Source organism: Ischnura elegans, assembly GCF_921293095.1.
Source record: "Ischnura elegans chromosome 13 unlocalized genomic scaffold, ioIscEleg1.1 SUPER_13_unloc_1, whole genome shotgun sequence".
Taxonomy (NCBI): domain Eukaryota; kingdom Metazoa; phylum Arthropoda; class Insecta; order Odonata; family Coenagrionidae; genus Ischnura; species Ischnura elegans.
In genome coordinates, this window is record NW_025791657.1 from 15211447 (window position 1) to 15235523 (window position 24077).

At 37.1% G+C, this 24077-nt stretch overlaps 2 protein-coding genes across 2 annotated transcripts; both read left to right on the top strand.

The window, feature by feature from the left end:
- The first annotated feature begins 277 nt into the window (after positions 1 to 277).
- LOC124172346 lies at positions 278 to 4723 on the top strand. The gene is made up of 3 exons (XM_046551794.1): positions 278 to 717; positions 829 to 966; positions 4138 to 4723. The coding sequence occupies exons 1-3, from the start codon at positions 565 to 567 to the stop codon at positions 4336 to 4338; spliced, it is 492 nt and encodes a 163-aa protein (XP_046407750.1). The 5' UTR covers positions 278 to 564; the 3' UTR covers positions 4339 to 4723.
- A 393-nt stretch (positions 4724 to 5116) lies between these two features.
- Positions 5117 to 19809, top strand: LOC124172567 (zinc finger protein 260-like). The gene is made up of 5 exons (XM_046552009.1): positions 5117 to 5142; positions 7184 to 7351; positions 11772 to 11891; positions 14854 to 14926; positions 17424 to 19809. Exons 2-5 carry the CDS (start codon positions 7295 to 7297, stop codon positions 19220 to 19222), a joined length of 2049 nt encoding a protein of 682 aa, XP_046407965.1. The 5' UTR covers positions 5117 to 5142; positions 7184 to 7294; the 3' UTR covers positions 19223 to 19809.
- The last annotated feature ends 4268 nt before the right edge of the window (positions 19810 to 24077 follow it).

Here is a 24077-nt window from a genome sequence, read left to right on the forward strand (position 1 = left end):
GTGGAAGCTGAAGTCGGGCTAAAATTCAGCTTCTGGCCTAAGCATGGAATATTAATGAAACATAAATTATAATTCTACCATAAATTGAAAGAAAATTGATGAATATGTATTGATTGTCCCCTTATTTTTTCAAATGGAAAGAAAATTATCTTGAAACGCGGATGTTTGGCCTGTTCTATAGGTGTGCTGTTTGCGGATAAAATGGCAACTAGATATCATCGATTCTGAGGCTTGATTGCATGTTCTTGTACTAACAAATAAACGTTGCTAATGGATCTTTGTCGTGCATGTTGTGTTCGTAAGATTTACAATCATGTCATAAATTGTTAAAAATATTCTCAGCCCATGCTATTGAGCGGTGAAATGTCTCTCAGGCGATTGTTGTTTGTTGTTGGCGTCGTTGGTTCTTTCGTTGAGCATAATAATCATAAGCATTTTCATTTTCAAACATCATCGAAGTGAATGTAGTTTCCTTGTGAGATTTTGAGATCTTTGTCGGTGAGTAGATGATGTCTTTGGCGATATACCTGATTTAAACAGTGAATGAGATTTTGAATTGAAGACATGAGTCGCACCAGCGGGATTTTGACGGAATGTTCAGGAAGGAATTGCAGACTTTGTAGGAAGAATCATGATTATTATTATAACATATTCACTTCGAATGTGGCATGCAATATAGCTGTAAAGGATACCATACATGAGTTAGTCGGCTTACATGTGAGTGGCATATCAAATGCAATCGATCTTCTTTGGTGCTTACTTCATTTTGTTTTTTTCCAAGATAATTACGACTTCTGTTGACGTATAATTTGTTTATTAATATCTCAGATTGCTGTGGGAGATGGCCTGCCCACTACCATGTGTCCACTGTGTTTCAAGAAACTTACTGAATTCAGCGTCTTCAAAAAGATTTGTTTAGAATCAGACGCCGTTCTTAGAAAAAGTTTGCAGAGTAATTGTTGCAGGGTGAGTACTTTTCCTTTTTTCTTATTTGATGACTGGCGTAGTATAGGCATGGTAGAGTTAGAGGTGACACTCTTCGGTATTTGTCGACTACAGTAGGAATGTAGAAAGATAAATTTGGCGGACTGAAATAGTTATGGTATGAAGTTTTGAGGAGTTTCTTGGTGGCACAATTGGAGAAATATAATGTTGTAGAACTACCGGTGGCCATTTAATCGAACACTAACTAAAAAGGTACTTCGATTAACGGTCGAAAGATAATTTAGCATACATTTTGTTAATCTACAATAAAAGGTTACATGAAAGGCCCTCGTCCATGGTACACGGAAAAGTGTAATAAGTCCAACATCCCATAAACGGTTTCTCCCTACATGTGAGCCCTTGGCAAGATGCTATTTATGTTGCAGTTGGTTTTTCAGTGTCAATGACTGAAGAAAATATCGTCTTCTGGCAAAACTTTGTGTTTACCATATATACAATAATATTCGGGAAGAATGGGATTTAAATTTACCATTTATCAACGTAGAAAGGCAATCCACACACTTGGCTCTGGGTGATTCCATTTCAAATCTACCAGGCCATGACACCCACCGATTCGGATTTTCTTGAAACTTGCCATGGCCATACATTCTGGTTGATATAATTAGAAATTGTGTACAATTTTATCCTCCAGTTGTCTATTGTTGATGAAATATTCACTGCATGTATGACTTCATGTTTTGAATATATAACGATTATCGTGGGATCAATATGGAACACTTAGCTTTAGAAAAAATAATCATGGCTTTTCATCTCACAGGAATGGAGTTATGGATGAAAATAAAAATCACCATGTGTTGCACGTTGCGGCACTCAAGGGGTCACTCCCAAATTGGGATTGCTCATATTTCATTAATATTTGAAAATTGGAGGCAAATATTGTACACAATTTCTAATTATACCAGGATGTATGACCATGGAAAGTATCTGGAAAATCTGAGTCATTGGGTGTCATTTGGTCAAAATATTGGTTGATTTGACATGGAATGTCTCCTCTACCATACTCCTTGTTTTAAGAACAAAGAATTCCCTGACCTATGCTGCTAAATAATAAAATGTGAGAGAACTTGAAAATAGTTTGTTGATCGGTTGCTAAACACAGTCCCGAGTGAATGCAAACATTTAATATTTCTTTTTGCTGACCTCTCCTTTAGGTTTAACTATGATCTTATGAGGCTAAGGTTATGTTCAACTAAAAACATATTAGCAAAATTTGATAAATTGGTTGTTTATTTTCAAGTCATCTTGCATGAATAGATGGTAGGTACAATGAAGGGGTAGCGATTTACTACACTGAATAATACTTTCATACGGTAAGTGACGAACTTGTGTCGTTTCTATTATGAAGCGATTATTCTCACTTCATAGTACACACTCAAATGACTGAATCATTGTTGGTTGAGATTGCATGATTATATATTGCGGCAAATGCGGAACGCTGCTTTGGGAGTTCCTGGAATATTCCCAATTTTCTCTATTGCCTGTTGTGGCAGATATTGCGCCACAAAGGCAAGATTTGGCAAAGTATTAGAAATTTATTTTAGTGCACAAAAATTATCCATGAAAATATTTTCATCAAAAATGTAAAATTAGAAAGAAATCAGGAATTTTGATGTGATGTATCTTTTCTATAGCTGATTAGTTAATTTGTAAATACTATTTTCCAATATTTGAATATAATTTTAATATTCACATCAATTTTGATTGATTACATCACAAAATATATGGCTAAATATATAGATAAGATTCATTCCTGCTCATGCCTTTTATGAAATTATTTGTTTCTTTAAATAATTTAATAGATGAACACTATTCTGTTTTAAAAGTGCATCATAATTTGTGAAAGTATTCTATTAATATTATTGTTAACAAGTTTATTTTATATATTATGTTAAATTATATTGTGGTTTAAGTTTAAATATGACCTTAGTATTAATAAGTTACCTGTACCTTAGTTGTTACCATTGTGGGGAAATACATTTTTTTAGGTACTGAGATGCTTATCCTACATAACAGCCTTAAAAATCTTGACTAAGGATATGGTGTGCAGAGGGTTACCCAGGAATTATCCAATAATTTTTCTTTGAAGGTATTTGGTCTTCCTTCACATGGACAGTTGTCATCATTGAAATGACCGTCGTTGAAGCAGTGATACCAATCATGTCATATTGTCTCTTTTAGATCAGCATCTTGGTTAAAGTAATAGGGCTCTTGATGCACTATATCCCGTTTTATGTTAATGAGAGAAAAAAATCAACTGCTCATGCTAATGATGGTTAATTAGCTCAAACCCAGAAATTTTCGCACAACACTAGTAATGATGCTACTAATATTTCAAAATCGACATCTGTCAGTACTATATCCATCTATTGACTAACAGCAAGAACTTTGTTTAGAGGGTAATACATAATTGTTGCATGATTGTTTTTGCAAAATTTTAAGGATAATAATATCAGGGTTATTTAATAACAGTTTTATGAACTGGTTTTGTAAGAGAAGATGATTATGAGGTATCTTTTCTTTCTACATAACCCAGTATTGCAATGAGTATTCTCTTCCAGAGTTAATATTTAAATGTTAGCAGAAGGCCTAGAACGTAATAAATACATTGACATTATGTTCACCATGTTTATTCCTCTACTTATCTTTCAAGAAAAGAATAAATGGACATTTCAGCCTATTAGAAGCCACTTATACAAAAATGATGACTTCAGAAGAAAGAATCAGAAGTATAAGAATCAGAAACTGTCATTTTATTATCTGAACGGCAAAAATTTTAAATCCTCATTCTCTACTTTGATTTCGTGTAATTTGAAAAAAAAAACTGAAAATGATACCGCTGGATGATCCCCATTCTCTATCGTATATTTTGCTGTGAAGGACCAGCTACTATGGTCCCAAATAAATTTTAAAAAGGCACTGCAGTAACTCAGAATATTAGGGATCTACCTGCGAGAATTTGTTTCATTCAGAAAGATAGATTTTCAGTGATTGATTAACAGGTATGCAGACACCACTCTATTTTTATATGAAAGCATGGACAGTATGTTGAACATCCTTCTTCATATTGCTTAAGAGCATCCCATATATGTATTTTTAAGGAGATAATTGTTTTTTCTATTACTTTTTCTGCAGAGTTTTAAAGAACGAGGGGCAGGTGATGAAAATTTGGGGCCTTCTGTGGAGACTAAGGGCTGCATTCAAGATGTGATTGAAAACAATTCACAGCTCACTTGCTCATCCCAAACCACTGAAATATACCTTCCTGTGCCAGACTTGGTACTGCCCAGGGACAATGAGTTGGTATGTTATGTTCTCGTACACAGTGAAACCTGATTTGAACCACATTCATTTGTACAAATTTCTTGGTTCTATAAGGAAGAGAGGATGCCTGTTATAAAAATGAGGAAATTTATGGGAAGTTACAGTAATGCCATTGTCAGTTGAGGTATTTTCCGGTTGTAATGTATGAGGCAGAAAGCTGAACCACACTAATATTTTCCTGTCAATATCACTTGTACAACACCGGAAATCCTCTGATAGAAATTTCTTGTATCTGATGGAGTAGTTTTGTTGATAACAGTGTGAAATGTCTGTTCAAGCCATTTGTCTTTGCTATAACTGGGCTGTGTCTCATTATTGCCCTCTCTTTGTTTTAAGCCACCTTCCTCCTTAATTTCAATGAAGGATCCAGCGATAACTGTTGTGGCACCTCTTTATAAGCCTGTGTAAGAAAAAATAAAGACAATTCAATGTACAGTGGAACCTCGATCTATCATTCCAGCTGTTTTACCTCTGCTCTAAGTGACCAAAACTCTCATTCGAACCGCATGCCCTTTGTGAAATAACTCCCCCTCCCTAGATGAACGTTGATATTCTGGAGTTTGATCTGTGAGTGGCAAGAATCTCATGATTACATTGGCCAGCTGGAGTGGTCTCAAGCAAAAGAGGATTTTTTATTATCAAATTAGGCTCTTAATGTTTTCCTTGTATTGAGTGAAGCCCATTATTCTCTCCTAGTTTCATGTGAAAGACAATGACGAAGGTAACCTTAGTGAAGGGAATTATCCTGTGCTGTACACATCAGATCCAGCAGGAATTTCAACTGATGTGTCAGATCCATTAGCCACTGATGAATTGGTGAGTTTACTTGTGCCTTGTACTTTTCTATTTTTCTACTGCACAATATCATTCCTTTGTGGAATATTCCCAGCACCTCTCAGCAGAAACGTAAAGCATTCTCCCTCACCTGATCAATGATGACCAACTACAGAATAGATTTCATGAGTGAGTCATTAAAAATTAATTATTCGTAATAATGAACGGTGTTTTTTGCTAAAGTGACACTTTAAATTAGTTTACTAAGCAAGTGAGCACACTGTCTTCACATTGGTGAGCAGTTGTTGTTCTTCTGATAATATAACACAGTTTTCACTTCTGTTCATGACAGAGTAGATGCGTGATTAGGAATTGAGAGTTAAGCGGAGTACTGTTGAGTTTGGAACAGTTTAATAGCAAGACCATGACATCATGATGCAGCTGCTAGCCCGGTCTGACAACATAGCTCGTTCCTTATGAGAGATTGATATTCACAGGAATCAGATCAGATTTGGATATTTTGATGAAAGTCAACAGGATTTTATGACAAGGACTAGGGATTTGTCCTTCTTTACCACTTTTGTATGGGGTGTTGTACGTTTTGCAATTCAAATGGATTACCAAAAGACATCAAAAGTTAGTTACATGAACTAATTTTTGTATACCTTCACTCAATTTTCTGCTGCTGTTGTTCATAGTCTTGAGAACCTTCCACTATGAATTTAATATTTTGCTTATTGTTAGATATTTATTAGGCATTTTTGGACACACTCATCTTATCTTTCATTCCTGGCATAAGGCAGGAATACCCATCATTTTGATAAAATGACTGAACTGAGTCCACAGTAGTTTGTTCTATGTTTTTGCCCCTCCTTGGATATGGTATAGCATTCCATATTCACTAACATTAATTATGGTGGCTACTTTTTTCATGCTCCATGACTCCGCCCAATCTAACAGAGATCTATATGAGTGGGCTTACGGTATACCCGGCGGTCCAGTCATCAGCCATCTTGATGTATTAGAATTTCAGGGAACGGCAGACATCCATTTTTCTTTTTCTCCATTGTGAACTCGATTTTGTGGTTTTTTCTATTCATGTAATGGAGGTTTACTGTTGGGCCTTCGGCCCATCTGGCCAAACAATGAATGTGTCATTCATGTAGCGGTTTCAGTACGTAGGCTGTTGCTGGTCACTGGGTTGTCTTCTCCTCAAAATCCTCCATTAAAAATGTGCTATGGATGCAGTGATGTTTAGACTATATCCAATGTGGATGCCTTCCAGCTGCTCAAAGAATTTTCCATCTTTTGTGAAGTATGTTGTTATCAATACCGGAAGAAATAGTTCTACAATATTGATTTAGAAGGGCATGCTCAGGAGCTGAAGCATGTGTCCAAAGGAAATCCTTTGTTGGGATAGGTACAGAGGGTCAAAGCTCATCATGATGTCACTCTTTTGTTGACCATGCAGATGAATTGTTGGTCCATCACTCAATGCCCTGAGGACGATGGCAGAGCTAGCCATTGAAACGTTGACTCTGGCTGAACAGCTCACCTGATGACAAGGCCGTAGCCAGAAAATATTTTTGGGGAGGTTTATGGAATAATATACAAACATAAAATATACATATTTGTTGTAAACCCTTAAAGGAAAATATAAAAATATTATTATAAAATTGAATTTAGCCTTTCAGCTTTTTTTTGCAGCGACCAAATGAATTAACTCCTTGGTGTCGATGTCAATTCTGCGGTCCCTCAGGAGGCCCATAAGTCACCTACCTATCTTCTAATTCACAGCACTATTATTTCACACACTGCACTACAACCACGCACACTGCACCTACAAATTCGCTTAGACAATTATTAACTTAAGTCGCATTGGACTTCTAGATGTCCCTGCGCAGCTATGTAATATCGTCATGTGAGCACCAAGCGAGCATAAAGTATCTATTTAATTTTTTTCATTTTGGGGGGGATAAATTCCCCTTGATCCCCGCCCTGGCTACGGCCTTGCCTGATGAGAATGAATTATTTGTTAATTTTGATGTAGATGCCTTGTTTACCACTTTTACTTTCTGCACAGATCATCAAAGAAGAGGAGGCAGCCAATGACAATGCGGGATCTTCCGCTAGCGCAAAAGAATGTATTCGAGATACGATTGAAGAAACTTCACAGTTTGCATGCTCCGTTCAAATGACTGAAATATACATTCCCATGCAAGACGGCCAATTACCCAGAGCCAATATTGTGGTAAGTTTTATTCTCATCAAGGAGTAGCATGGCCTTTATTTGAGTAAAATTCCTAGTTGTATGACAAAATTAGGATTGCGTTGAGTATATGTATGCATTTGTATGGGAAGTCACCCTCAAATGTGAGAGATTCTGTTGTGCAACTTTTCCAGTTGTAAAATATATTGCGAAACCATTGAGTTCTTTATCTATTTTCATGTAAGTCAATCTTTTTTGTACAACATCACTATTCTTCCGACAGAAAAGTGTTTCATTCCATTGAGTACTCGAGTGGTGAACTTTATTTTGTCTACTTTCAAGGTAAAAGTCTTGGTATGTCAGGAAGCCTAAACACGAATCTTTTTCACCCGATTAGATCCTTGTAGTACAATCCTGCTAATCTTCTCATAGAAAGGTGGTGCTTCCCATTCCTTAAATAATATTTTGCTCTGGTTGAAACCTTGCATCTCTATTAATTCTATTGTTTGAGAGTCCTATTCCAATCACCTCTTTGTTAAGCAGATTCCAATACCCATCTGCATAGATGAAAAATATGGCTTCGTTAATCAGAATGGCATAATTGTGTGCGATACAGTGGCTGGCTACTGTAGATCCCTCAAGGTATCGAAGTCTTGTGCAACGTTTGTGCTCTGATATATTGGTTTCAATAGTTCTCTCAGTTTCACCAATCTGTATGTCTCCACACTCATGAGGCATGTGAAAGTAGTCGCCAGAGGTCTTTAACCTTCATATGGATTCGCTGCACCTTAGCGGTGCTTGTGGTTTTAAAAGTGGTGTAAAAATTTTCCATTCCGATGGATCATTTTGAAATTTTCAGTAGTCTATTTTTTATTCTTCATCTAGATATATAATTTTGTTTGCAAAGTGTTGACAGTTTACATTTTATTTGCTTCTAATGAAAAAGATGCGTCATTGGATTTAAGGCACCGAGGCAGCACCGAGAATTTCATGGTTGCTACATTGGGAATTGCACTCATAATGTTAATGCCAAAGCAAATATGTTCCATAGGAAATGCTATAATATATTTATAATCATATTATTTAATTTTTTAAACCTTATAGACAAAATGAGATTGTTTAACAAAAGGAAAATATTACAATACAAATTTTGCTTTCTCTTTTATCTAAGAATCATAATGTTCGCCTCATTATAATGTTCATTGAAAGAACTTTATCTTTTCATAAGAATTATTCATAGAAACTCTTGGCTTGCCAAAGTTGTTTTTTCCATGGCATCCGACTTAGTTTTGCTTGGGCACCTTTTCCGCTCCGCATCTACTTACCTGCCATGGTGATAGTCACCTTTTGGCAAATCCTGTGGTTACTATGTTTAGAATTATGCCAAGCAGCAATTCAGCAAGCAGAGAGTAGGCACCTATTCCTTCTCCCCTTCCACCTGTAACCCATATTTCAAAGAAGTTATTTTGTTGGATTTCCTACCAATCCAGGAGTAAAACCTCATCTGGTGCACTCCCACGCATCAAATTTACCCGTCCATCACTAAAGAAACGTCCTCAGTGAGGGAATGTGGCTCCGCATTATAAAATAAAACACCGGCTCTTCTAGTTCCACCTCCAAAGCAGCATTGGGTTCTTTCACACGTCTCGTATTATCCCATATTCTTTATATTTCAAAACCCATAAGACGATACTTTTTTGAAATGCAGGATGTTAGCTCCCAGAATATTCATAATATTTGACTTGATTGCCGTAATCCTGTAAAAATCACGAAAGTAACACTCGTCTCTTCTCACTTCACCTACACCAGTCCAATTATTAATGTTTAATAACTTAGCCTTCAGTATATGCTGCAAAGATATTATATATGGGTGGACGCAGTGAAGCAAAATAATATCACATGGGCATAAACGAATTCTATGAGATCCTAATATTTAGTATTTAGATACATAAAAATATAAACATTAAAAAGCGGATTTTTCCTGCATTGCATATCATAAAAAATATATAATATACCATTGCACAAAAATTTTAAACTTTCATTTGAAAATAACAGACACAGGGAACAGAAATAGATAGCATTACGGTAAAAAATGGAAAAGAATGCAGCGTTCAAGTTTTTTGCTATAACTTCCACAATAATGGGTTAAATCTGGCAAAACACTGTGAGAAATAAAGATAATAGATGTACAGTAGACTCTCGTTAATACGAACAACGTTATTACGAAGTACTCGTTTTTACAAAGAAAATCGTTGGTCTCAACGACAAAGGCCTATCCTGGCTATAGGAAAAGAAACGTTATTGCGAAATTTTCGTTTTTACGATATTACGAACCTCAGTCCCGGTCCTGGCGGTTACAAAATGAACTTTATTACGAAGTTCCACGCATAAGCTACGGCATTTAGATCGATATTCACTACGATAAGTTTTAATAATCATGCAACGTTTAAGTTGTCCTCGTGTACTGTGACCAAGAGCGTCATTTATGGTTATTTCTTCACCATTCGCGAAACGTTATACAATAAGCTTCATTCCTGGGGAATCATGGTGACAGACTCATTACAGCTCGTCAGTTCGATCTACAGTTAGTTCTCTTCCTACGCACATTCGATTTACGAACTTTCAGGTATGACAACATTCAAAAATTTCAAATTTGGAATTTGGCGCCTTTTGATTTGGCCGTTGATACGCCATGCGGCGTAGAGGAAATCGTACTCTGGGCATAATCTGAACAAAGTATCATTCATTCCGGTATGAAGTTAGGAACTGGTTTTTCCGACGATTCCTGAAAGAATCGTTCATGCAAACTTCGTTATTACGAACCTCTGGATTTTTGGTCCTGTAAACTTCGTAATAACGATAGTCTACTGTATTTACCATTATCAATAGAAAACTTGTAAATAAACGCTAACATTGAAAGAGATTTACAAAAAATGAAACTCCATCTCTGCAGCACCGTAAATCCAGTGACGTAGCTAAATTCGTAAATCCATATGAGGGTTAAACTCTGCACTTTGGCCCCATAGATTTTCAGGATGCATGTGGATTGTCTCAATGTTTCCATTTTTACGAAATGCATGACAATTTTCCTGAAATAGTGGAAAGAAATGAAAGAGCGAAAAGAGAATTGGTGTCAAGACCACCAGCATCTTTCGCCAACATTGAGAATGTTGAAACATCTAGGTTGGTGAAGCTGGAAGAACAAAATATGCAACCCCTGGGTTGCCAGGCGACGATGTTTGCTTGCTGTTGCTGAGTCAGCAAGTGTATTAACCCTTTCTCTGCCATGGGGCCAATATATCTGCCCTCGCTGGTTGAGCGAAAAATGTCAGGGGCCAATTTATCGGCCCTAATGGGGAGCATGCACAATTTTTTTTAAGTACTAGAATAAGAAGGCCTCTACCTCAAATGTACTTGCCGAAATTTCGCCTATGAATAATGCTTCTCAGCTGAGTTATGAGTCTTTAAAAATTGATCTTCATTGGCTGCTTGAAAACACAACGTCATCGGAGTGTGACGTCATGGCACGGTATCCACTTATGACACACTGAGGAAGTGGATAGAAAATCGATCTACGAGGGTTCAAATGCAAATTTGGCGAAAATAATTGCTGTTGTAATGACAAAATGCAGACTGTGAATATTTTGGGTTGCCAAGGCGTTGTTGAAATAAATAAAGGGGATTGTTTGGGGAGATTTGGAATGAAAAAAAATTAGCCACCATAAAGAAATCGAGCGAAAGTAAACTGAGGTATTTTGCTTTCTTAAATCCCTATTGAGTCAATTTGTCCTTTTAGGAACTACTACACAGCTCGATGAAGATATTTACTTCGATATCTTGCATTCAAGGCTCTACCACTCTACTCTTTTAGCGAAGTGAAATGTGTACCGTGCGATGATGTAAGTAGGCGTTTCAGGCCACGTGACTTCAAGCGATGTTCGAGCATTTTTAATTAGCAATTATTGACGTTAGCAGAGTACTAGGAGAGTTTTGACTCATATATTTGGACTCGTGAGAAAATTTTCTATTCAATGAGACTAACTAGCATGATGAACAAATTTCATGCATGTTCCCTATTATTTCACTTTTTTCCTGATTGTGGCCTTTTCAATGGCTGTAATTTATGTAAACCCCCATAATCTATCTATGGCTATAAGATGTAAATATATCTTAAGAATTGGGAAAAAAATCTATAGGCATTAAATAAAATTGAGTAGCTGTAATTTTTTTTTAAATCTGAAATGATGCTAATTTCAGAAAATAGCCTTGGCAGTCTTCGTACATCCCACTTGAAATTGGCTGGCAGTGAAAGGGTTAAGTTTGGTCATAAGAATCTCATGCATCCACAGTTTCGACCAGCATGAGTGGTCTCTGGAATTTGACATGGTTCTATTATTATGGATTAGAGATGTTATAATTATTATATAGCTTTTATTGAGTGACACTCAACATTCCCTTTTAGTTTAATGAGAAAGAGGAGAAGGAAGAGCTCCTCAATGAGGAGAATTATCCTGCATTTATCTCACCGAATGCGGTTGGCACCTCAAGTGATGCTGTAGACCCCCTGGAAGTTGATGACGAGGTAAGTGCACTTTTACCATGTTAAGTTTTTCTGTCTCAAAAATTCATTCCTCTCTGGAACTTTCCTGACATCATTTAGTAGAAGCACTCATTTTTTGTCTCACATGGTAATGTAATCTGTCCCTTTTGTTCATTACCTACATGTTTGAATTTTGCTCCTTAAAAAAGCAATGAAATGCATTTATTTGCTGATGATAATGTCATAAATATATCAAACTAGTGTTTGCTCTGACTTTTAAATTCTGCGTTTGGAGTTGAATAATGTTTATCTGGGGAGAAAAGAGTGGGGCATGGGAGTGTTAAAGTGACCTTGGGTTACTCTGGAAACGATCCTCGCTCCCTTTTACTTCTATGACACTTTATTCTTCGCACTTATGCAAACGGGACTCTCCAGCCCGAACACTCTCCATGTCTCTCGGCTCACTCGACTCAACCGTCCTTACGGCTTCTCGACGCGTCCCCTCGAGCCACCTCAGTTGGTTCACGGTCACCTCTTCAGGTGGCAGCATCTCCCGGGGGGGGCACGCTGCCTGGCGGCGTAACAGGATTTAATCTGAGTAAATCCCACTTAACTCATGGGGCTGGGTCTGTGAAAACTTTGCATGGTTGGCACTTGAAGGAACATGCATCCTTTGGAAAAATGGGGATTGAGCTTCTACGGTCTCAATGGATTAAGGAAGAAAAGGAATTTCTCAAATGGCCGTATAATTCTCCCTGCTCGTCCACCTTGCAAGTCGCAAAATTTTGCTGCGTTGGTGTGCGGGAAGGGGGAGAAATTCCCTGCAGGGACCAAACACCAGCCTCTCAACCGGAAATCCCAAACTACACACACACTCAAACAACACGTGTGTTTTCCTCGTCCCCTTGCCGAAATCCCCCCGACGACGCTCTTTTGGAGCAAACCTTTTCTCCCGGAACATTGAAGCCATCCACAGGTGAGTGACTGCTTATTGAGTGAATGTGTTTCCACAGATCACTGGCTGTCTTTAACAGGCCCATCCTGTGAAGATTCCCGGTTTTCTGTGGAGCAAGAATCCTTAGCGGAGGTCCCTACAGCCCCCACAAAGGATCTTGTTGTGTATGTTTGAGTGAGTGATTGTGTGAGAGTGTGTTGTTTGGGCTTTCCGGTTGAGAGGCTGGTGTTTGGTCCCTGCGGGGAATTTCTCCCCCTTCCCGCACACCAACGCAGCAAAATTTTTCGACTTGCAAGGTGGACGAGCAGGGAGAATTATACGGCCATTTGAGAAATTCCTTTTCTTCCTTAATGCATCCTTTGCATTCACAGTACCAAGAGCTGACTAGGACAGGTGTGAACAGAATAGAGTTTTGAAGCAGTAGTTCCACTCCAGTGGCCATTCAATCCCAAGGAAAAACTTCATTACTCTACCAATAACTTAACTTTTCCTCCTTCAAAATCTCCTCCTTTCTGCTGAAGCTTCGTTGGTGTGCATTATCACTCTTATTGTTTCAAAATGATAATTTCATTTTTCTCTTCATACCTTCAGCTATTAATGGCCACACCAACATTGCCTACCATAATCTGGTAGTAGCATAAAAAATACTGTTATATGTATAGGTAACCAATCGGGTAGTTTCCTTCATCGTAGAAAAGGAAAGGCATTGGTGAAATTCATTACCCACCATTAGTGAATTCATAATATACTAATTATTTTGTTATAGAAATTCCAATTTAGACGTATGGAAATGGTCCATTTTAACCTGATTTGAAAAAGGCTAGATTGGCACCCATGCGATGCCAATCCATGTGAAATCACTGGGACCTAGTTTTTATATGAGTAGGTAGGAGTTTTACAATGTCTGAGATTACCAATGCATGCACGAGGCACAGAGCTCAGGAAAACATGTCTTAATGATCACCAATAAAACTGCCTATGGTTGTAAAGTTTCCTTCGTTTGATAAGGTACTAATAATCCTTATTCAAGCCAAGCACTATCTGCTAGCAGGGTACTCTGCTACCTGCGAGCAGCCTGCATCACCACAGCTCACATATCATCGCCGCAAGGCCACCTCACACGATGGCAGTGGGAACCAGAATGAATTCATGTGGGTTTTTCCCATCATTCATACTTAGCTGTCACATTTTTGCGCACTTGAAAATTTTCACTTCATTTAATCCCGAAAAATAGATATTGTCATATAAAAATATAAAGTGTTAAATGCGTACTCTAGAGGTAATAATCTTTCGATTCAGGCAATAAAAAAATAATAGGAAACCACCCTATTCCTGGTCAGATGATGGTGTAGGTCTAAGGTGGTACTGACCATGGTTAAGACCGCGGTTGGGTGAACAATTAAGTGAATGATTTTCTTAAATAAATATAGCGTCTCCTAGTTGTATCAAGGACCAAAACAAGAATTGTTGCTTCGTTTACACAGATATTTACTTTGCAAAAGGATTGCCCTGTGCCAAAATATAGCCTTTATTCTTTGCAGCACAGGAATTTTTACTGTTGAATAAAAATTTTTGGGCTATGTCACGCATCAATTACTGGGATGGCCCAACATAACCGACCGATTCTGGTCGCTTTCTCAAGGGTGACGTGTACCCACAGAAGTAATGAAGAATCAGGAATTATAACCTTTGTAGGGTTGGTAATGTTATTAATGTGTATCGCTTCCATGGAGAGTGGCTAGTTTTCCATTGGGTAATGGAATTACTATGTGCTATAAAAGTAGCTCTACATTCGGTATGTATCATCAGAAAATGAAGTCAACGATAAAAATTTTATAAATGATTGCATGAATGGCATTGTATTTAAGGCACAGTTATTTAATTTAGAATGAACATTATTCAAAAACTGTCTCATTGTTGAAAGGAATTTCAAATTGTTCATTGCTGTATATGTATGGATGATAGTTCTATATTGTAAAAAAATCGTTTATTAAAATAATACTGATTCTTATGTGCATTCATGATTAATGATTTGATTCCTACTTTCAGCCTATGTTTACAGAGGACGAAAAAGTGATTGGTAATTCTGAAATGACCAATGACTCTATGACTGAGGCTATAGGTGAGTAAACTCTAGGTCTTGCAAATATATGTGCGTGGAGAGGGTGTTGTAACTTTTTTGAAGCATGAAGAACCTAAGTTAGTCATCCATGTGTAACTTTTGTTTTATTTAGTTTACAGGTCACTTAAATATGAGATAATGTTTATCTTTACATTTGTGTGGTCTGGATTTCTAATAATATGAAATGTAATGTATTATATTTGTAAATGTAATGCATTAAATGTAATGAATTATCACAATTTTCTTTAACATTTGTGTATAGTAGAAGTCCTTTTAATGTAAAATATTTTGTTCTGCTGAAGTCTATCAATATTTAACTTGTGCGACCATTGACTAGTAAAATTTCATATTTTAGTGACATATTGCATTAATGGCAGTGAAAGATTCGTATAAGATCTGATCACTAGTCCAGTCAATGAAATTTAACAAATGAGTTCTTTATGACTGGTGTTATAGACAAAAATTTCTAATTATAAATGATCCATTACGAGTGCTTAGCATGAGAAACCAGTGCCTGTGCAACTAATGGTGGTATTTGCATAAAACATGTTGGTGGAATTCAGTGAAATGACTGAATGAAATTGTTTCCGACTTCTTTTGGCAGAAATGCGATACATCCATGTTGAAATACATAACACCGGTAGTACTTTCCACCCATTTAAGCACTACTCCACCGCCTACTGTTTGCCTAGTTTTGACACGCAAATGTCATTCTGAATTCTTTCTGGCCTGTGTCTATGAAAGGAAAACGTTTTCTATGCTATGGGTAGCATGATAATATTTGAAACCTCTTCGCATGGAGTTCTTTGTTTTTGGGGTTGAGTTACCCTGGTATCCTTTTCCTTGTTATTTGGGACCCAGCCGGTTCCTTACTCCAACCACTGTAGTGGACCGTAGAACCCTTTCTTAGCACGAATCCACATTCAACTCATTGCATTGCTAGTGCATTTTTTACCAAATATTGCAAATGATTTTCAAAAATTTACTCTTCTGTAAGAAATACTAAAATTATTTAGGCATTGTTGAATTATAAATGGATGTCTAGCATTAATTACAGCCAAATTAGTGAACACAAGGTACTGAGAGTGTAAGCCCAGAAGTGGTATTAGCATGTTGAATTTATAAAATTAGCTTGAAGTTTGTAATGCACAGTCTTATTGAATTATTTTTGTAGGCATGGCAACTGCTTGGTTAGGTGTAACAGTGAATCATGTCAGAAAATACTTTGTAACAGAAAGTAAGTAGATATATTATGGATTTCAGAAATAAATACAAGAAGACAAATCAATACTGCTAAGTTGTAGCACAACTCAATTTTAATAAATAGTGTGTTACAGTTTGCTGCTATTGATTAAAAAATGATAATCCCTAATATTTCAATATACTTATGTGGATCTCATCAGGAGGTTGATCAGGAAATGATTTAGATGGATACCATATTCAACCTGGAAAAATGTAATTGCTCCCCTTATGACTTATTAACTGTTATCCTCAAGCGGACAAAAGGAGGAAATTATTTAATTTTTAAGAAATTTTATTTTTTTAATCAAATTTACCTCTGATTGTTAATTACGCTTGATTCATGGTTGATGCATTCCTTTTTCGACAAAAATGTGGTGTGAATTTTTAAATAGAAATGCATGAATTGTGGCCTCTTCCATAGCACACATGATTTCAATTGCTAAGTACTTTATGAAAAATGTTTACTTATTGGTGTGAAAAGTAATATATGTAGCTGCTAAAAGTAAACTCATATTTAAAATCTGGAGCATTTTAACATTAAAGGAATTATATTTCTTAAATATTTTGATAATTGTTGTTCTCTCACGTAGAAGGATTAGGACAGCATTATATTCTCCTCAAGTATTCTCAAAAGAAAAATCTATACCATTTTAAATATTAACTTAAGGAACATTACGATGTGTATAATCCATAACCACTGAACACATGTTTTTGTATTTTAAATGGATATTGTTTAAAAGGGCATGATTTCATTTTTCTTCAGCAATCTCAAGCTTGATCTGAGATAATTCTTGATGCCTGACTTTTCTTTTTGGACAAAATTGTAGTTTATTGAAATTGCCAAAAAAGACTGACTTCTGATCTACTTGCAAAGGAATGAAAGGAAAACATTATTCTCTCCTTAAGTATTCCTAAATGAAAAATTATTTGTCATTTAAAATATCAGCTTCAAGAAAATTACAATTTACATAATACAAAATTACTGAGCACACATTTGTCTTTTGAATGAACAAATTTTTATAGGGGATGATTTCATTTTTCATCAACAATTTCAATATAGTGATTATTATGATGCCTTCCTTCCCTTTTCAGACATAATCGAACCAATATTGAAATTGCCAAAAGAGAATGACACCTTATTTGTGTTTAGCAACCAGCGAAAATATTTACTAAAGGGAATAGGTTTCAATCTATCAAATGGTTTTTAAAAATTAGATCTGTGAGTCCTAGATTGTAATATGATTTTCTTTTCTAGGGCTGTCAACTCCTGACCAAGTGCTGGTTGAAACAACACCAACTTTACACCTGCTGGCAGAAAGAAATATATGGATTGACCTTAACGATGATTGTATTGGTTCATCAGCCTCAGTGACACACATTCAATCCAAGACTGTGGCATCCCCCTGTTGGGATGGAACAAATTCGAAGGATAAAGATTTGAAAGAAGGCATTGCTCATCATGCTGACAAGGTAGTGTCTAACTCAATTCCTGATGATGGACACAGTTATATGAAACTTATTCCAGCATCTAGAAACAGTGGAAAGGGAGCCACAATGACTGTTGTAGGGGAAAGAAGGGATGCACCAAATATCACAGGTAGCCTTAGGTTGATCAGAGTCAGTGAAAACAGAAGAAGTGGCATTGAGGCAGAAATGGAAAACAAAAAAGAGATGAGTTATTGCTTCATCAAAAGTCCTAGAAATGGTAAAAATTCAAACGAAAAGTTATATTATTGCTCCCACTGCAGATATGGATTCAACACCAATGATGATCTGATCAAACACATGGAAATTCATTCTGCTACCAGCAATTTGGATCTTAGTGATGAATCATCAATAGAAAAAGATGAGTCTTTCACAGTCCCCGCATCAAGAGAAGAAAGTAATAATTCTTTTGAGTCATCCACCTCTGAGACATTGATGGGATTGAAAAGGAAAAGACGAGGGGCGATGCAAAAAGTACAGGCGCCTGTGTTAGAACTCTGTGGTGGAATTGGAGAGAGGAAAACTGCGGAACGAGTGGGAAGTTCTGATGGGGATGGGAAACCATACACGCAGAAAATGTCCTCAGAGTCCACGACCTCTTGCGCGAGAAACCTCAGAAATGACGCGGTAGGAGGCGCAAAAGGAGGGCCTTTCAATTGCAGCGTCTGCAACAAGTCGTTCACTCGGAGAGGCATTCTTGGCAATCACATGCGTTCGCACAAAGAAAGAAAACGTTATCCGTGTACGATCTGCAGAAAGTCTTTCGCTTGGAAGTCTCACATAACTCAACACATGCGCACACACACGGAAGAGAAACCATTTTCATGCAGTGATTGCGCAAAGTCTTTCTCTGTTAAAGGCAACCTTATGACGCATATGCGCACCCACACGGGGGAGAAGCCCTTTTCGTGCAATTATTGCACAAAGGCTTTCGCTAGTAAGACGAAACTCATACAACATTTGCACACCCACACAGGGGAGAAGCCTTTTTCTTGCAATTATTGCGCAAAGGCTTTCAGCGCAAAGGAGAAACTCATCCTACACTTGCGTGTACACACAGGGGAGAAGCCGTTTTCCTGCAATTACTGCTCAAAGGCTTACACTGCAAAAAATGCACTCGTCCAACACATGCGTACGCACACAGGGGAGAAGCCTTTTTCGTGCAATTATTGTGCAAAGGCTTTCAGTATAAAGGAGCAACTCATCCTACACTTGCGTCTACACACAGGGGAGAAGCCCTTTTCGTGCAATTATTGCTCAAAGGCTTACACTAGAAAAAATACACTCGTCCAACACATGTATACGCACACAGGGGAGAAGCCTTTTTCGTGCAATTATTGCGCAAAGACTTTTGGTAGAAAGAACAAACTTGTTGAACACTCGCGTGTACACACAGGAGAGAAGCCTTTTTCGTGCAATCATTGCGCAAAGACTTTTGCTAGAAAGGACAAACTCGTCCAACACTCGCGTGTACACACAGGAGAGAAGTCTTTTTCGTGCAATTATTGCGCAAAGACTTTCAGCATAAAGGAGAAACTCATCCTACACACGCATACGCACACAGGATAGAAATTTTTTTCATGTTGTCACTGCACTAAATCTTTCAATAGAAAATAAAGTCTCATCGGACACTTGCGTACATACACTGGCAAGAGATCGTTTACACGCAAGATTTGCAGCAAGTCTTTCACTTCCAGTTCTTCCCTCACCAATCACATGCAAAAACACTCAGGAGAGAAACCTTTTTTTGCAGAAATGCGTTAATAGTATTCGCGAATGCTTAAATACTAGAAAGTATTTGAGATCTCGAATAATTATGCTACAGGTAAAATCTTTAATGCTTTGAATTTTGTGCCATACACTGTCGCACGCACATCGTTGGTAGTTTACTCGGAAAATTGTAGAGAACTCTAGTCGTTTAGTGCATGCAGTGCCATTTACAGGCAAGTTGACGAAATACATCAAATTCGCGGATTAGAGTGGTGTAAAGAGTTCGACATGGGAACCGAAAATGATCGGGTGAAAAAATCGGAAAATCTCCACCAGGAGAACCTCAATGCGATAGTGAGATAGTAACTACATAGCACAATTCCCAAAATCCGCTACCTCCTCCATCCATCAGCCATCGGCCCCTTCTCCGATGCTTTCCTCCTCTCCAAAATCGAACAAAAGGCCCCAGCTCGCGCAGGGTTCATATTACAAAGACCATAAATGAAAAGCTTCAAAAGAAAATATCAAGTTGAAGGAGAATAATAAAATCATGCTTCACCCTTCCCTCTTTCTCCCCACTGACCTTTTTCTGCTCACCTGCTTCAAAGTTCCCCATTTCTGGAGGTCAGCTGCTGCGTGAGTTATCTTCTAACCCAAAAGGTGCCTAACAATGACTTTCGGTAATTGATATTACACCTTTATTGGATTGAAATATTAGTAATGTATGCATAATGTAAAAACAGAATAAGACCAAACACGACATATTTCTGACTTTATTTAAGCATTTACGTAAGGAAATAAATGCCAAATACGACGGAGACTTTGCATTCTCGCAAAACTCGATATCCTCGCAGCCGAGCTTCTGGGAAGTTGATGGGGTATTTTTTTGCAAATATATATCAAGTTACAATTTATGAGTTATGCTATAAATGTATTGTAACAGCTACAGATGAAGGGATATTTTTCTCAGGATATTTGGTTTCTCTCTGCTAGCAATTCGAATTCATCTGCTAATCTTGTGAGAACTTCCAAAGATTGACTGAAAATAACTGATGAAGAAAGTCTGGTGGAGAAGTACGTGTGTGATTTCAAATTGCCTCTGCTTGTCCGCTAGCACTTGACAGTAGGAGTCAGGGCAAAGTGATCTACCTGTTGAAAATAAGAAGTTGGATGAGGCCCAGTGTCAGATGGGCGAGCCACTGAAATGGCGATTGGTAGATAAGAATACATCAGACAGAAATCCATGGTAGCATTTTAATGCCGAGATGGCATGCAATCATTTTTTGCGAGGTGGTGTCCCCTTTGCATATTTGAAAGAGATGTTAGTCAAATCAACTATATGCCCAAATTGTTTCCATCGTATTAAAATATGCCATTATTCAACTAAATTCCTGTTTGAATCCTGTAACGGAAATCACAATTAATTGCCAAAATCTTGCGTTTCCTGCTGCATAGGCCACCTAGTCAAACATTCACGCATTCATCGTTTTTTCATCCATCCCCTTGAAAAACAATTGATCGAGGTTCCCTTGTATACCTTTATATTTATACATTCATCAAGGGAAATAAGAAGTACGTTCAATATGCCTTATGCAATTCTAGTATTTGTGGTATTCGAATATTCGAGCAATGATTTGCTATTTGAATTCAATATTCCAGATTGAGAAATCTGATATTCGACCAATCTCTACTTTTATGTGTAATAATTGCCAAAAATCTTTCACTAGTAGAAAATACAAACTAATGCTTCACTTGCGTACACATGCAGAAGAGAAATCTTTTTCATTAATTATTGTGCAAAGTCGTTCTCTCGTGAGAGAAACCTCACTGTACTCATGCGAACACAAAGACCTTATCACTGCAAAATTCGATCCGAACACTAAATGCACACATGCAGAAGTAAAACCTTTTTCGTGAAATGATTTTGCAAAGTCTTTCTCTAGTACGATCAACCAACTGATGCACTTGCATACAAAGACACAGGAGAAACCACTCTCATGCAAGATATTTTGTGAATATTTCATTCAAGGTTCTCTCCCTCAGCAATCACATGGTATACTATTGGGATAGCAAGCCTATTCCTGATATTATTGTGCAGTCTTTTGCGTGCAGCTTTGTCTCGCATTTGCTTACACACAATGGAGAGAAATTTCATTCATGATTAATTTGCTCAGATCCTTCTCTACAAGGAGTCATACACTGGCTTGCACACACAGGTATGAAACCTTTATCCTACAGATTCAGGCTCCAGGTGCTTCACTATTTTTACCAGCTGGGTGACTTATCCATAAGGATGGTACATATAATTTTTGACACATCTGACACCTTTGGGGTATAGTGCTGATGTGAAGTTAAAATAAACATATCAGTAGTATTGATCTTTCGCATTGTGTATTTTAGCCTCACTAATGCTACTCCAACATAAGAAACTATGTTAATGAATGTAGTCTTATGACAAACTTACTCAGTGTATTTAAGAAAATTATCATTGTGCATGTTTGCTTTACCTAAGTTAATTGGCATTCAGGGAGTTAATAATATGAGTAATCTTGGTAACTCTTACTTCTATGTGCATGGTCATTTATTTATAAAATAACTGAAAACAGAAGTAAAATAATTTAAATTAAAATATGACATATTGGAAATTAATTCACTTGAAGTTTGCAATTCCATGGACATGTGACATGCACATGCATCAAATATCAGTGACAACAGTTCGTTGCAAAGAGATATAGATAGTTGGTGGAATGCAATCATCACAGAAAATTTCAAAAATAACTGTTGTGACTCAAATGAACAACCTCCACATGATAGGAGACCAATGCGATCACTAAGAAAACATGCCACAGGACAGACAGGGTTACAGGATATAAGGTGATATATGTCTCACTACAGCTATGGGACAGGAAATTGAAGCAATGTTGGAGCAATAAACCATTTAGTAGAAATGAGCATGAAGTTTGGGCATTAAATCATAGAAGGAAAAAATCTGGAAGATATCAAATAATATGGAGAAGGACTACATGTATGAGGAAGTACTTCATGATGAGCCGCATGAAATGCACATACTAGGTAAACTGACTTTAACTGAATGGTACTTAGTAGTTACTATCTCTACCTCATAAGTAAGATAGTATGTGAGCGAAAACACAATACAGAGAGAAAACTAATGAATTTTGATGCAACTGTAGTTGAATTTAAATCCTAACTTCCCAATAGGAGAGGTTCCTTGAGACGACCAAAATAATCTTGTGATCCAATATCTGACAAGAGGCGACACAGGCTACAGCAGTGCCACTTTGTGGGGTTTGCCATCAGGACATTTGAGAGCTTAACAAAAGTTTTTCTAAAACATTTCACATACGATATATCACAGTAAATAATAATTAGGTAACAGCAACATAATTAGAAATAGGTGAAATGAGTTTTGGCTATTTATTTAGTTGATTTAAGGAAGGAATATTGCAGAAACAAATGCATAGTTATTTAGCTATCTTGAGATTCAGTCCATTTGAAGCCATAATCATGTTTAGGGAATGTGGAATGTGTCAAGCATGGGATATCTCAATGGTGAACTTTAAATTAGAAAGATTTATCTGCTGAAGTGTAGGATATTTTTTACCATCATCATGGAACCAAATCGTCCTTTCATGTCAACCAAAAGCAATATAAGACTTTATTCTGTGTTGGAACTGTCAGTAACATTAGGTTTTGGCAAGAGACTAATATGTATGTAGGAAAAAGTGATTAAGTTTGTGAAAGAGTGCAAGTGTTTCATTATGCAGTGGTGAGGTGAGTGTCACGTGTTCCTCTTGTGTGGACTGCAAAGGGTAAAGACAACTTGGGAATGCTTAACATTATTTGCTTGACAGAATATGGAGAAACACATTTCATATTCCATGAGTAAGCAGATGATTTTATTGCAGAGAATTTCTGATGCTGCAGGGAAATTCTCCCTTTAGTGAATATACCCAAAAGTATTTGTACCCTAATGAGATAAAGTATTATTCAAATTTCACTGTTTCATTCCGAGATCGTTCTTTTTTTTCTTTTCTAATGATTTAGTGCATTCCTTCAAGGAGGATACGTTGGAATCTGAGAAAGCTGAAATACCTTTACATGGTGAACTGGTAATTGAAAAGGAAGGGAATGAGGTGAGTTTTCCTCTTGCATTCACAATCTGTTGTAAAGATTAATGCAATGGTTTTGGTGGTTGAGTACTTGAAACCATACTATTGATTTCTCTCACACCCTTGTGTGACCCATCCTCGCTTGTCAAAGATACACTTTCATCAGAATAACTTGCAAATAATTAATTCTTCAATATTTTGTTGACACCTAAAAATTCTAATCTTTTTGTACCTGTTGAAGTCTTCGTAGCGATCCCCAAGCATAAAAATAACCCCAAAGAGAGAGTACACCCAAGGAGAATTACATCACAACCTGAAAGAACACTACTCAGCATGAATGATTATGGTGTACTGAAATGCATTTCTTCGAATCCCCATCAACGGAGACCTGGGTAAATGGTGATGTTTCCAATTAGCAGAAGACTGCAAAGTTATTTTTAGTGAAGCAATCATTAACTTACATCCATTCTGAAGGGAGTTACAAGGTTTTGATCTTAAGGAAAAATGGTTTGGCTCCGCTGGGATGAGAAGAAAATTTCAATAGTTAAAATTGTTGCATCTTTGAATCCAGTGAATCGAGATGT